The sequence below is a fragment of the Schistocerca piceifrons genome, chromosome 4 (assembly GCF_021461385.2).
Source record: "Schistocerca piceifrons isolate TAMUIC-IGC-003096 chromosome 4, iqSchPice1.1, whole genome shotgun sequence".
NCBI lineage: Eukaryota > Metazoa > Arthropoda > Insecta > Orthoptera > Acrididae > Schistocerca > Schistocerca piceifrons.
Genome location: NC_060141.1, coordinates 220,446,926 through 220,462,240, shown reverse-complemented (window position 1 = coordinate 220,462,240; position 15,315 = coordinate 220,446,926). Strand labels below are relative to the sequence as shown.

The 15,315-nt window shown below is 39.3% G+C and overlaps 1 protein-coding gene across 1 annotated transcript in view; it reads right to left on the bottom strand.

The window, feature by feature from the left end:
• The window catches only part of LOC124795533 (condensin-2 complex subunit G2-like), a 101,252-nt gene that overhangs the window by 62,905 nt on the left and 23,032 nt on the right, over positions 1–15,315 (bottom strand). The window contains exons 5-6 of the mRNA XM_047259605.1: positions 12,040–12,213; positions 9,316–9,429 (exon numbers count right to left, since the gene is read on the bottom strand). Of these exons, the coding sequence (XP_047115561.1) occupies positions 9,316–9,429; positions 12,040–12,213 (288 nt within the window). The remainder of the gene's footprint in view (positions 1–9,315; positions 9,430–12,039; positions 12,214–15,315) is intronic.

Genomic DNA, 15,315 nt, shown 5'->3' with positions numbered 1-15,315 from the left:
GGAACAAATGGTCATTTTTATAACATGACAAAATATAATTCACAAAGTACCAATATCAAATGCCTATTAGGTCTACTAAAAGCAAAAAGCTTTATGTTAGGATATAGTTTCACATTTCATGCACGCTCACCAGTTTCTCAAGCATGAGATCGAAAAGTAGTATTACAAAATTTTTATATAAATCTGGAATCAACTTATTCTTATATAATTTGTGTGATGTCCCCATTTCTTCTACTTCCTCGTTCTAGCAAACAATCTTGTCATCACCAATTGTGTAGCTATTCCTGCCACTGTCAAAATTTGTTCTCCAATTAACTTCACTAGCCCTGCCAGAATCACCAGTTTTGTTATCCCGCGATTATTCTCCGGTTAGGCATTGTTACATGTTCATACAACATGTTTTCCACGTTACTTCCAGAATAGAACTTAAGCGGCTGCTAGCTGGGGACTGTACAACTGGTTCTTACTAGTGTAGCGATATGGACAAAAATTTTCTGTCAAAATTTCATTTTCTTGAATACACCGAGAAGATAATACATAATCTTTCTCACATGTTATTCCTGTTAGCCATCTATTTCTGTTCTGGTAGTCTGAATCTATGGATTTCACTAGTAATTATAACAATGCTGATCATTCGCAAACCCAATCAAAGTCTGAATCTATGGATTTCACTAGTAATTATAACAATGCTGATCATTCGCAAACCCAATCAACCTCATGATCAGACAGCAACTGGCAGTCATCTGTTTGGCTTTACTCTGCTCAGCTCGTATAGCCCCATCCCCTTTTGTCTGTGGAAAGTTTATTTCTAGATGCAATGAGGATTCTCCTGACAGAGGCATCATGCACACTATGCACGCATTCAAAAATCAACTTATGATTCATTCAGAAATCAACTTAAAATGTGTTCAAAAACCAACAGGGATGTGTTTCAAAATAATATGAATAACCGATAGGCCAACGTGCGCTAGATGCTAGGCACTTTGTGAACACAAGTTTTTTTTTCCTCGAGAATATGAATTTGGTGCCCCCTTTTCCCGGTAGCATCTAGCTGCTTGCTGTTTAGTTTAGATTAGATTTACTTTCATTCCAATTGATCCGTAGTGAGGAGGTCCTCCAGGATGTGGAACATGTGTTTGCTTGCACAGCCAACAGCCACATTCCTGTAGCAAGAAGCGGGAGAATCTACTACTCAAACGCGACTCAACTGCGCATGCGCATGAGCCCGCTCGTAATTACTAAAACGAATATAATGTAAACAGTTGTGACTTCATGCTCATCGGAGGCAATTTGTTATGAAGCACTGCATAGTCTTCCTAAAGCCTTTGACACATTTTGCTGTTGGCAGAGGCTTGCATGAGAACTGTGTGTAGTTGTTGTATATGGCACATTTCCTTTGCAATTTCAGTTATTTTCATTTTTTTTATCTCATTTATGTTTTCTTGTTGAAGTATAATTCTGCAGTAGTGGGATACAGTAATATCCTTTGTTAGAGTATCGGTTCTTACCAGCCAACATTACAAAAATTTAACTGAAAACTAAAAGAATGAAAAATTCCCGAGTTTTTCCCAGTTTTCTCCCAGATGAAAAAATTCCCTAGTTTTTCCCAGATCTCCCGGTTTTCCCGGGTCGTATATACACTGACTTGACTCCTGGAAAGAAAATGCTACTATTTATACAAAGATTAAATATTCCAGAACATACAAACATAACAAATATTAGAAGTTTCAAGCAGCTTCAGATGTAAAATAATAATAATAATAAGGTTGCAGGTGTATAGGTTTGAACTGGCAACATGCAACACCCCAACCAACTATTCTAATTACTATACCACACTGCATGCAGAACAGCCTGCAGCATTTTACCCTCTCCTGGAGAAACATTGACTCAATGACTCATTGTTCCAGCAGTTTTCACTAGAGCCAACTACACCACTTTGGGTCTAGATTTCATCTATGGTCCTTTGTATGGCAGTACCGGTGGGTCCTTGCATTTGGTTCATCTTGTCACATCCTCCTCATTATGATGAAGATTGAAGATAGTTCCTCCTGTCGAAGCTTTGCAATCACTAAGTGTGGGATGAACCCCAGGACTCTAGTAGGGCTTCATACAAAGGATGCAGAGAACATTGCTGTGCTTTTGTCTTCTTGATGAAGTGAGATAGTCCTCGACTAGACCTAAATGACCTAGTAGATAGTGTCGGAAGTTCCATGCGGCTTTTAGCGGATGATGCTGTAGTATACAGAGAAGTTGCAGCATTAGAAAATTGTAGCGAAATGCAGGAAGATCTGCAGCGGATAGGCACTTGGTGCAGGGAGTGGCAACTGTCCCTTAACATAGACAAATGTAATGTATTGCGAATACATAGAAAGAAGGATCCATTATTGTATGATTATATGATAGCGGAACAAACACTGGTAGCAGTTACTTCTGTAAAATATCTGGGAGTATGCATGCGGAACGATTTGAAGTGGAATGATCATATAAAATTAATTGTTGGTAAGGCGGGTACCAGGTTGAGATTCATTGGGAGAGTGCTTAGAAAATGTAGTCCATCAACAAAGGAGGTGGCTTACAAAACACTCGTTCGACCTATACTTGAGTATTGCTCATCAGTGTGGGATCCATACCAGATCGGTTTGACGGAGGAGATAGAGAAGATACAAAGAAGAGCGGCGCATTTCGTCACAGGGTTATTTGGTAACCGTGATAGCGTTACGGAGATGTTTAATAAACTCAAGTGGCAGACTCTGCAAGAGAGGCGCTCTGCATCGCGGTGTAGCTCGCTCGCCAGGTTTCGAGAGGGTGCGTTTCTGGATGAGGTATCGAATATATTGCTTCCCCCTACTTATACCTCCTGAGGAGATCACGAATATAAAATTAGAGAGATTAGAGCGTGCACGGAGGCTTTCAGACAGTCGTTCTTCCCGCGAACCATACGCAACTGGAACAGGAAAGGGAGGTAATGACAGTGGCACGTAAAGTGCCCTCCGCCACACACCGTTGGGTGGCTTGCGGGGTATAAATGTAGATGTAGACTTGAATAAGATATGGCTCAAAGTAGTGGTCTAGTAACTTTTCTGATAGTCCCACTTTCCACAGCTGTAAAAATCTGAACCAAGTCTCCCACACTGATTTAATTGTTCATTTCTCCCGTGCCCTGCCCTAGTGTGGAATGGTAGGGAAGCAGTTGGTCGTCAGTTGGTTTAAAGTGAAAGGGACTAAACTGCAAGGTAATAAGTGCCTTCATCCATTAAGTGGCCAAAGGAAGGTGGCGTAATGCAAATCCTGGAAAGCCTATGTGTAACTAACACAATACAAAACAGAGATAAAGCTTAAAGGTGTTTCGTTGAACACTCTGCCGGGCACTCAGTTATGAATTGCAGAGTAATCATGTAGATGTAGATGTAGATCCCACTGGCTGGTACTTGGCATTATAGTGCTCTCGGCCCTTTTCCTTGATGTCCAGGGTCCATATGAAAGCATGTTTCCTCCACCCTTGTGATGAGGCATTTCATGTAGCCATCACGAGTGTTGCCCAACTGAAATGGGAACACATATCCCTTGTTGTTTCTAGCTCATGACCATGGAGCAGAAAGAACAGAGCTAAGCCTGCAGTGTCGTTCTTCACTGTGTAATACATGAATATCACAACACACATTACTGTACCTCATTCTCTCTGTTTGACATTGCCATACAACAAGAGCATATTTGCCAATATCTTATTAAAGTATTTTGTGAAGCAATTTGTCTGTGGGATGTAGGCAGTGGTCATCCTGTGGATGAGACATAACTTGAAATTACCTCTAATACCAGCCTCGATTGTAACATTGGTCCACATTCACAGATTATCAATGGAGTGCTTTGTGCTTCAAAATGACATCTTGTACAAGAAACCTTGCAGTTTCCAAAGGTGTAGCAGCTGGCACAGCTTTGGTGACAGCATAGCATGTGAGGTAGGCAGTGTAGAGTATTATCTATCGATTTCCATTTGTCAACTTGGGAACTTTCCCAGGATATTAATTCCACTGTGGTGAAATGGTGTTGCTGCAGGTAGAACTGATAGCAAATGCCCTGGCGTTAAGTGCAGCACATACCTCCGTTATCTGCAACCGACTTGTAGGTGCGATGGGGAAAAACTTCAGGATAGCTGGCTGTATATGAGCCGGGATGACTAGCACCATTTCCGTGCCACTGGATCATAGGTCCTCTTATACAACATTCCATTTATTAACTGGAATTCACCTTTGGTCAGTTTCTCCTTTTCCAAAGTTTCTATGGTTTTCAGTAATTCTAGATCTCCCCCTCTGCTCAGCAATAATGTCATTTAACTCAATGATATCTGAGATTTTATCCACACTGCTGTGTTCTGCCAAAGGACTCCTTGCAAGGCAGTCAGCTTTCTTGTGTTTGGATCAATTTTTGTATACCACTGTGACAACATTCTCCTGGAGCCTCAGTGCCCACCTCATCAGCTGACACAATGGGGCCTTCACGTGAGTCAGCCAGCATACAGAATGATGGTCTGGCTCAAACAACTGCAAGACACACACTCTCATTAGTACAGTAATTCGTTTCAGACTTGGAGAGTACTCTGGAAGCATAAGCTAACACCATTTCAGAATCTCCCAGAATGTGCACAAGAACATCTATCCCATTACCGCTAGTATCAGTGTGAAACTCTGTCTCATCGTTCTCATCACATGATGTTAGAATTGGTGGTAATGTTGGCACCTGCTTACAGACAAGAAAGGATCTTTCTTACACCTCTTTCAAGGAAAATTTGGCATCTCCCTGCATTAGTTCTTAGAAGGCTTGTGCCTTAGAACAGAGATCCTTTATGAAAAGTTTTTACATCATGAACATGCCGAGTCAGTATTTTTCTCTGGGCGTTTTTGCTGGATACAGACAGACTCCACCACCATTAATTAGATTTTTAATTCTTGAGCAGGCATTTTTTTGGCTTCAGGCAAAGGCATGCAGTTTGAACACACTACAACACAGTTGTCTGGTGGGCTAGATAGTCTGCAAATGTCTTCAAAGGGGAAAGGGAGACTATGTCACCCAGACAGCAAAGAAATTTCATCCACTTGAGATGCTGAAGTAGGTTACCCATCATATGTTCAAAGTAGCGGGAGCATTTGACAGTCCAAATGGCATAACTTTACACTCAGAGGCCATCTGGAATTATGAAGGCAGCCTCACCAACCTTGATTTACATGTAGCCTGTCTGCATTGCCATAATTAAGAAATACTTTTCTCCTTTCATGAAGTTCAGTGTGTTCTCACTGTATGGCAACAGGTAGCAACCTTTCTTTGTGATTCTGTTCAGTTGTTGCTAAGCAGCACAGAAATGCTGTGTGCCATCTTTCTTCTTCTCAATGCCTACAGGAGAGAACTAAAGAGTCTTTAAGGGTTCAATGATGTCATACTGCAGCAGCTTCTCTACTTCCTCTCAGATTATTGGTCATTTAGTCAGCCACATTGTATGCAAGTGCTGGCTAACTGATGGATGACCCCCAATGTTGAGATGGTGTTTTACCATAGGCCATTTGGTATGTCTTTTCTCCACTCTGGTTTTGAAAGCATCCAAAAATTGGTGAAGGATGGCCAACACTCATTAAGGTTGTTCCTCGATCAGGCCAGATTCTGTTGGCAGTCTGACAGTAACTTCTTTCTCTGTGTTGTTTATAGTGGTAGTGGGGAACAATTCTTCATCGATGGTACTACGCTTCTCTTCATGGACTGGTACAGTTATTCTTAGGCACATACCATTAGGGATGAGTTGTGGCTGCTCTTGACAATTAGTGATCCAAAGTTCTCCCTGACCACCTGCAATTCTTATGATTATTGCTGGCACAGAAATTTCTTTTGTCAGCCTGAGTAGCTTTTTGCAATTGACAAAAGTTTCAAGCTTTTTGCAATTAACAAAAAGCTCCAAAATTTAAGCATCTGGATTGCTGACTGGAACTCATCTGATTGATGATAGTGAGATAAAATATCTTCAATGGCAAAAACTGCCATTGAGATTGTTGGAATAACTTCTTCAATCTAGAGTTCTGATCTTCCACAGTCTATGATTACTCGTGATGTCTGCAAGAAGTCTTGTCTGAGAATAACATTATGAAAACATTCTGTCAAAATGACAGATTTGAAGGGCTATGTCTTGCCACAGATAGATATTCTTGCAATAGATGTTTCAGTCAGCTAGATGTATTTACTATTTTTGACTTCCAGGACAATCACTTTTGTATCACCAAACATAATCTTCTTTAGCTGGTGACAATAAGCTTTTGACATTACAGAAAAGGAAGTTCCTGAGTCAACTATTGCTAAGAAAGGTTGGCTGGCAATGAAGACATCAATCTGATTACTGATATCTTGGTGACTGTCTTCTATGTAGGATTTTCATTAGGGGCGGCCTCACCTCCAAAGGTGGTCACCTTGTTTAGTTTTCCTGAATTCTGCAGCTAGGAGTGTGGGTAGTACCTCTGTGTGTCGATGGGGAACAGTTACAGTATGTTGGGGAGTGATCCCAACTAGTGTACAGCAATGTGCTTTGTTCCATGGAGTGACTTGAACCATCTGCAGTTGACTGGCTTGAATAGAGCTGTTGCAATGACTGACATCTGCCAGAGCAGTTGTCAGTCACTCGCCTTCTTTCTCTGCAGTAGCAGAGAACATGTCTGGAGTGTTAGCAGTGGAAACATACTAGTTGGTTGTCCTCTGTCCTGAAAATGTCGATTCTGTGGGGTACTGGCAGAGGAGTTGATTGCATCCACATTTGTTGGCTGCTGGGTTCTCATCTGACTGCTGAAGCCTAAGTCCGAACCCATTCTTCCCGGCAAGTTTAGCTGGTGGAGGAAATCAGGACTAAAGACTGATGTGCCTCTTCTTCAACCTACTCTATTACATCTTGACATATGACGTCAACATTCATGGCTCTTATTCTTGCTTACTCAGTCCAATAGTTCTAACTGCCTTAAACTACTGTATCTCTTCTCTTACTATCTGGCATATGAGAGATGCGAGGTCAATGGTGGTCTTCCACACCTGTCATACGGATCTCAGTTGACAGGTCATATCCCACTCACAGCCTACCCCCCCCCCCCCCCCCCCACGCCCATTTTCGCTGATACTACTTGATGATTCCTCTTGTCATCATGACAGCCTTCCTTGGTATATGTCTTCTGTGACTCCTTTCATCAAGTGTGAGAGTCTGCTGGCTTCTGTCATATATGGATTTATGATGTGGCATAAGGCCACAGCATTCTGCATGTATGACACTGTAGTTTCGCAATGACGTTGGGCTCTGTTCTTAAATTGTTCTTCTGTTATGTGGACTTGCTGCTGACTGTTACCAAATGTTTTCTTCAGTTTGATCCAGAATACGTTACAGATAATGAGTTTCTCTTTGTTGTTCTCGGACTACTCCTAGATTGCACAATCCAAGTACAAGCACACATTTGCCAAACAAGTCATCCCAACAGTTGTATTTGGCAACTCACTTAAATCGTTTCAGTCCTGACCAAAGTCTCCAGAAAACACTGAGATGCTTGATATGCAGCTGACTTACTGCTGTTTCAGAATCCATTGGTTTTCTGAATATAAAGACCTTGGGAATGATGTATTCCAGTTCCTGTCAGTGTAGGCAATGGCTTTTACATTGCCTAGTTGGAGCCATGGTGATATGAATATCTTGAAGTATCTAGCATCTACATCGAACAATTTCATATCGTAACCACAATCAGTTCCAAAACTGAAAGCAGGATCTTCACTGAAGTACAATACTTAGTGCTGAAAGCATGTTTATTACAAACATCATTGAACTGACAGAACTCAATTCCTGGGCAGAAATTGCTGTTATTTATATAAACACTGAATATCACACAATACACACAAACAAGAAATTTCAAAAACCTTTCAGTTATGATAAATAACAAATCATTGCTTGTGGCTGGGCTTAAACTAGCAGCCTGCAGCATGATAACTGCTATGCCCCACTGCATGTGCAAAATTAATGGACACTCAATGTTCTGTTTTGTATAGTCCAGATAAAATTGCGCTGTGTGTAACTGAAAAAGAAAGACAGTATCCTCAAACAATTTATTTTAACTTGTTGTAATATTAAGAAGCAGTTAGATAGCTGAGTTTAGTTTTCAAACAATCACCTTAATAGCTGAAACCGGTTATTTCACGAAGCATTTATGAACAAATCTGTCACAGTTGCAGTATGTATGTTTTGCGAATAGTTTCAAATTACTGAGGCTGCATTGAAATCTGTTACTTAACTTCCTTTATTCTGGTCAAGATTGTACTTTCACCTTGGAATGTTAAAATCCAGACCGCAGGGATAAAAAACGTGTGTTCTCTCAACGTACTTAACTAACAAGAAAACTAATTAGTTTTCTGCAATGACTCATCCTTTTGATATAATTAATGAGAAATTAACTTATGACCCTTCAAACCAAAGAAATTCCATGTCATGATTTGCAGTGAAGTACAATGTCAAGATTCTTAACGGCGATGGAGTCAGTGTGTTACAATTTTATCAAAACTTTCCCAGCAATTCTTGCTAGTAAGGGATCCTTTCACAATCAGTCTATAACAATATATAAATTTATTCAGCACTGGACTAACTCACATCCAAAACTGAATGGGAAAACTTACAGCCACCAGGAAAATTACTTTAACCTGTTTCAGGCGACAAAATTTTATGCAGTTCTTAAAGACTATTCCAGTCTAAACATGGAACACAAATGGCACATACACTTGAAGACAGCACAAAACCAGTAACTTACTGTGGATACAATTCTGTTTGTGACCATGTCACACTGACATATATGAATGTGCAAATATTGCTACAATAAGAAAGGAGAAAAACTTTCCTTTTTATTTTGTGGCTGACCAGTTTTTGGATTCTCTAGCCATTGACTCAAAGATATGATCCACAACTACTCACTGGTGGTTGCAAATGTACACTAAGCAGCCATATGAAATAACTTTTAAAGCAAGTAACTATTAGATAAGTGCAATTAAAAAAAGGGGGGGCGGGGGGAAGGCAAAATACCAGAAGACACATCGTATATTGGAACCGAGGATGAAACATATATAGAAAAATTCATTTACAAGACTGTAACTGTGTACACCTATGCATTATGCTTGGTCTGTGTTAAGAACATCTTTTTTATTATTGTTATCATGTTCTGACTAGCATCAGTGGATAACTCAAGTAATATATTTCTTGTTTCATTAATATAGAAAATACAGCTATGGAAATAACAACTAAGATGAAATCAATGGTAAATGGCTCACCTTTCTTTTCTTCACACTGATGGTGCGCCATGCCTCTAAGTATATTAGGCCATAAGCTCTTGACTCTGCCTGAGAGCAGCCAGATAAGTGGGACTTACAGGATCTGTGCAGATCCTGCAAAAATGTAGCACATTGCAAGCTAGTCGTTACATCTTAAAGATACAGTACAGAATGTGAATGTCTGTGAAGAAATTTGTTTGGATTTAATTTTCTTTGAAATCTATAGATATGAGAGTTCAAACTACATCATGAGAGTAAACTGTAGATACAAGTAAAATACAGAAAATGTAATAGACTGTGTTTTTATAAGCAGTCACCTACAATGCACTATTCGTGAGATGCCGAAAGCAAAAATTTTGAACCCCTAACCAATCATCAGAGCATTGCCACCATAACTTGTTTATAATTACAGTTTTCTTTCCTTTGTTCTGGTCATGGCACATCTGTTTGTATGAGCAGTACAACAGACTAGACACACACAACTTTTTTGCTCAGTCTGGAAGAATTTTGTTTGTGACAGTGTGTTAAAGTCAAGTACGAAACCACCATTAAAAATTGTGTCAAACCTCTTGTATTACTATTGACAGCTATGAGTACAGTCGCAGACAGCTGAAAGTTGTAGTCAGAACTATGTATCAGACAAAAGTAAGAATATATTGTACATATATGTTTCAATTTTGGAAATCTACAACTGTAAGGTTATACTTATAATATTGAACCTGGTGCCACCAGAAAAATTCAGTTATTAATCTAAGACCCTCAACTATGATTACCTTTGTCCATATGAGTGCAATCAGATTCATTATGGACACCATTAGGCCTAACGTTTCTGCTTGTTGATATAAACACTCTTCCTCCTGAGGAGTCTACTCTATCTTTCCCACACACATTTCACATTTTATCAAAAATTTCCCTACTCTCTGCTTTAAATTTCAGCCAAAGCAGTTCCTAGCGTGTGTGAGAGGCTGCTTCCTGGGAGAGACAAGATCTGGAACTTTGGGCAAAAGATCTGGAATTTAACAACTAAATTTTAATACTCTCACTCTTGCTACTTACCATACAGTGGAGATACTGAATTGCAGGCAAGCACAACAAACAGGCTGTTAAACAATTAAGGTTTCAGCCAAGAGGCATCATGTGTGCGTGTGTGTGTGGGAGGGGGGGGGGGGGGGGCATGTGTTGTCTACTTCACAAGAAGGGTTTTTAGCTGAAAGCTTACTTTTAGTAGACTTTTTGTTATGCCTGTCTGTGACTCAACATCTCCCCTATATTAGTGAGTAGCAATCTATCCTTTTCACAACATTTGTCATTTTTCCATCCTAGACTTTCCACTGTTTAATACTCTCCTTCTACCATTTATTTTCCTGTCTGCTGTAGCACTTGCTTTGTCTAATGTGGGTTTTCATATTGGGATCTCTGAGTTTTGCATCAGCAAAAAAACATAATTTTTCCTTCAGTGACATGTCACAAATAGTAAGATTACTGCTTTTTTTATTTTATGTATCCACATAATCAACAAAGTTTTTACTCACACAACAAACAATTTTGGCTGTAAATTAGACTCAAATTCATATCATACATTGCAACATAAGGAGTGACCTAGCATCTCAGGTGCACTCATGGACAAGGAATTACAAATGGACAAGGAATTACAAATTCTAAGTGTAGTACTGTCAAGCAGTGTTGTGTAATAAATTCCTTGCAGAGCTGAACAGGAAACCAGCTGAAACCTAGAGGACATTGGCAGTACAATATCAGACAAAACTCTGTCAAAGTCAGAAGTGGTATAACCAGTTTTGAGGTCAGAAGATTAAACAAATGAACTCTTAAGACACAGTCAAACTGCCATCAGCCCCAAAAATGTGAAATGCAATCTACAGCGAGTGACAATGTGTGATACTGCAGTGGAGGCATAAATGAGTGTGAATAGTTTCCATAAAGCTATCATTCTTCTTCAACATGTGTGCAAGCTTGGTGCCTTGTTGCCAGCAAAATTTCACTGAAATGCAATTCTCTCAAGTTTAGTATGTAATAGCAACATCGGACTATAATAAGACAAGGGCCAACAGGCTGAGGAACAAGTTGTATTGACATATGTCATATTCTATGTAATTAACTCTTCTTCACCTTTTACACTTCACTGTGATATCTTTTACGGTTAATCAGACTTCTTCTTAACCGAATCTTGCATGTAAATGAGAAAAGCTACAACACATTTTTCACTTCAATCAATAATTATGGAGTTCAAGTTGAATTAATAACATATATACTGATTTTTCACATATACATCAAACACACTACACCAAGACCTTTCATCATTTGGTATCAGCAACAGAATTAACTTAAAAGAACATTTCATTGGTTTCCCCTAGCTTAATGTCCACTGCTCACAAGAATCCCTGTGCCTTTACGTTCAACACTTTATTTTATAACTTTTTGGTTTCGAGTATCATTCGCAAACTACAAAGCCGTAAGAATACACATTAATCCTCTGGAGTGGTATGTATTACCACAGTATGCTGTGTACCAATCCAGCCCCTTAAACTTACGACACTGTAATGTAGTACACACAGATTTCTACACCAATGACTGGCTACAATATAAAAGTGACATTCACACACAAAGCAATTATAAATCAAGAAGTAAAAGCTTATTACAGATTTTGAGAAAACTACTGCTATCAATAATAACGAAAGAGCGACTTTTCTTTTCAAGTTTAGTTACCTCCATTAGCTTCTCATCCTGTGTCATTGCAAATGACAGAAAAGAACGACCTCTAGGAGATTTGAGGTAATTTACACTCTTCATTGCTCTCACAATATGTGAGCAGCTCTCTTTTCGGATGTCACTTATACAGAGCCATTCTTGCAAGTTATAAACATTGCATATGTCTTCTTCCTGTAAGTATACACACAGACTATTAAAAGTTAATTTCTTGAAATCAAATGCCAAGCCTATCAGCCATTTTTCTATGTATACTAATGATGCAAACATAAAAGTTTATTTGGTTTTTTCTTTCTTTTCTTTTTAATACATGAAAAAAATCTTGGTGATAATTTTGACACTGAAAATCTGTCAGTCATCACAGACCAACCTCTGAAGTAGGATACAGCAAGATATGAAGTATATCCCTAAAGTATTTCTGAATATAAAATGGAAAATTTGTGAAAATATATACAGTTCAGGAGAAGAGAGGTAGGTGAATGCTTCAAAACTGAACAGACACCATTTAATAAAACTGTGAAGAAATTTCTGTGTTGTTGTTGTTGTTGCTGTGGTCTTGAGTCTGCAGACTTTAGTTCATGTTAATCTACCCTGTGTTAGCCTCTTCATCTCTGCCTGACTATTGCAGCCTAAGTCTTTTTGAATCTGATTTCTGTATTCAAGCCTAGGTCTCCCATTAGAATTTCTACCTCCCCCCAGAAAAAAACTTTCCTCTATCAGCAAACCGATGATTCCTTGATGCCTCAGGGTGCGTCCTATCAACCACTCCCTTCTTTTACTTAAGTTATGGCACATATTTCTTCTTTCTCTCATTAAATTCAGTACATTTACATTAGATATTCACTCTACCCATTATATTTTCAGGATTATTCTGTAGCATCACATTTCAGAAAGTTCTTTTCTTTTTGTCTGAATTGTTTGTAGTCCACAGTTCATTTCTGTACAAGGCTACACTCCATCTCCTGACATTTAGATTTATGCTCGGTGTTAACAAATTTCTCTTTTTCAAAAATGGGTTTCTTGCTGTTGCCAGTCTGCATTTTAGATCCTCCCACCTTCAGCCACGGTCAGTTATTTACTGCCCAACAACAAAACTAATCTCATACTTTTAGTATCTCATTTCATAATCCAATTCCCTCTGCATCACCTGATTTAAGCCAATTACATTTCATTACCTTTGTTTTATTTTTGTTTATGTTCACCTGGCAGCCTCTTTTCAAGACACTATCCATTCCATTCAACTGGTCCTTCAAGTCATTTGCTGTCTGACACAGAATGAGAATGTTAGTGGCAAATCTCAACATTTTTATTTTTGCTCCTTGAACTTCAATTCCATTCCAAATTTTTCTTTGGTTTCCTTCACAACTCGCTCCATGTACAGACAAAATAACACCAGAAATAAGCTACAACTTTGATTCATTCTTTTCTCAACTACAGGTCACTTTTCAAGACCTTCGACTCATATAACTTCCATATTGTGTACAACTATTCAATTCCGATTCCTGTATTTTATCCCTGCTACTGTTAGAATTCCAAACAATGTATTCCAAACAATATTGTCAAAAGTTTTCTCCAAGTCTAAAAATTCTATTAACATAGGTTTACCTTCCTTTAACTTATCTTCTAAGATAAATTTCTAGGACCAGTATTGCACCTGTTCCTGCATTTCTCCAGAATCCAAACTAATCTTCCCTGTTCCCATTACTGCACTACACAGCTGTCATTCCACCACCACACCCAGCCTTTTTATTTCTGCTCTTTCCCGCCACTTCGGCCAACTGATTTTTTTTAAATCTAACTTCTGCACCATTCCAGTGCAGTAATGTGTTCATTGCAAATAAGTTTTGTAATAGTTATATGATATGTTTATTACCTTATAAATAAAAAAATATTTGTTTTTAAATTCAGCACCTTAATGCGATCTAAGTAAATGAGGGTTTTGTGTGTGTGTGTGTGTGTGTGCAGGGGGGGGGGGGGGGGGGGTTAGGGCACAAAACATCTAAGGTCATAAGCACCCAGTATAGGACCACTGAATGCTGGGACTGCAAGGGTAAAAGATACCGTTTCGAGGTCCAATACAGAAAGGAAGAAAAAATAAATCTAACATGTCAAGACGTTATGCAAGAGTATCTAAAGGATGTCGACAAGACACCAGAGTCACCAGGTAGGAATCAAATCTCTTTTATCATATTACTGTTGTTTAAAAAACTTAAAACGCGAGCCACAGCTTACACGTCATCCGTTAAAATGTCCGGCAAAGTGGGCAGCAGCCTGACCCTGAGACGTACGTGGCTAAAATAAGAGCAGAGGATCAGGAAATGTCTGACTGTTAATGGCTGGCTACAGGAAGGACAGCTGGGTGCAGGGTCACCATTCAACAAGTGGCAGTGACTAAAGCGGCAGTGCCCTATTCGCAACCGAGCTAACATTACTTCCTCATGGTGAGATGGCCGGGAGGAAGTCAACTAGGCTGTTGGGAGAGGTTTGACTTCTCTGAGTTTGTTCCCAATGGTCATGCCAAAGTGACATGATACAACGATAGAAATGGGTATTGTAAAATGATCCTTTCATATAGTGTAAAAAAAAAGATGATGATTCCACTTGGGACCTGTGGAAGGTACATTAGCTTATCAGTTTTAGTTGGAAATATCTGTCATGTATTATTGTTTTTCTGACATGTTCTACATCCTGGAGGACCTCCTCATTATGGATCAATTGGAATGAAAGTAAACCTAATCTAATCTAATTGTTGCAAGGTCCATCACTTGGCCAGAGACAGCCATGTAAACTGCATACAATGGCCCTTAAAAACAACTTGCAGGATAGCATACCCAAAAAGTACTCGGAAGATAACCTGGGCTGATGTAAGTGCTGATCTGGTGATGAATTATTTGTGCATTGTACCTTTACCTGAAAATAAAGAATTGAACAAGGTGAAGTGTTTTGCATGGCATGGTTTATCCTATGTACAGGAAATTGACAGAAGCGAAGTAGTGCCTGTCAGTATTGATAACTTCAGCCCAGAGGAGGTACAGCTGCCACATGGTACCCTGACAGCTAACTTAGAGGCACCACATGAAGACAAACTGGACAGGTATTCCACATTAAATTACACAACACCAGGACAGTGTGGCAGCTTGACCATACTGAGAAATAAAGTGGCACATTTAGAGGGATAGAACAAGGAGGACATGGACAGACTTTTAGAAGAATATACCAGGTTGTTTATCCTCCTGGCCCACTGTCTACCACACCACTAGCTCAACATCATATACC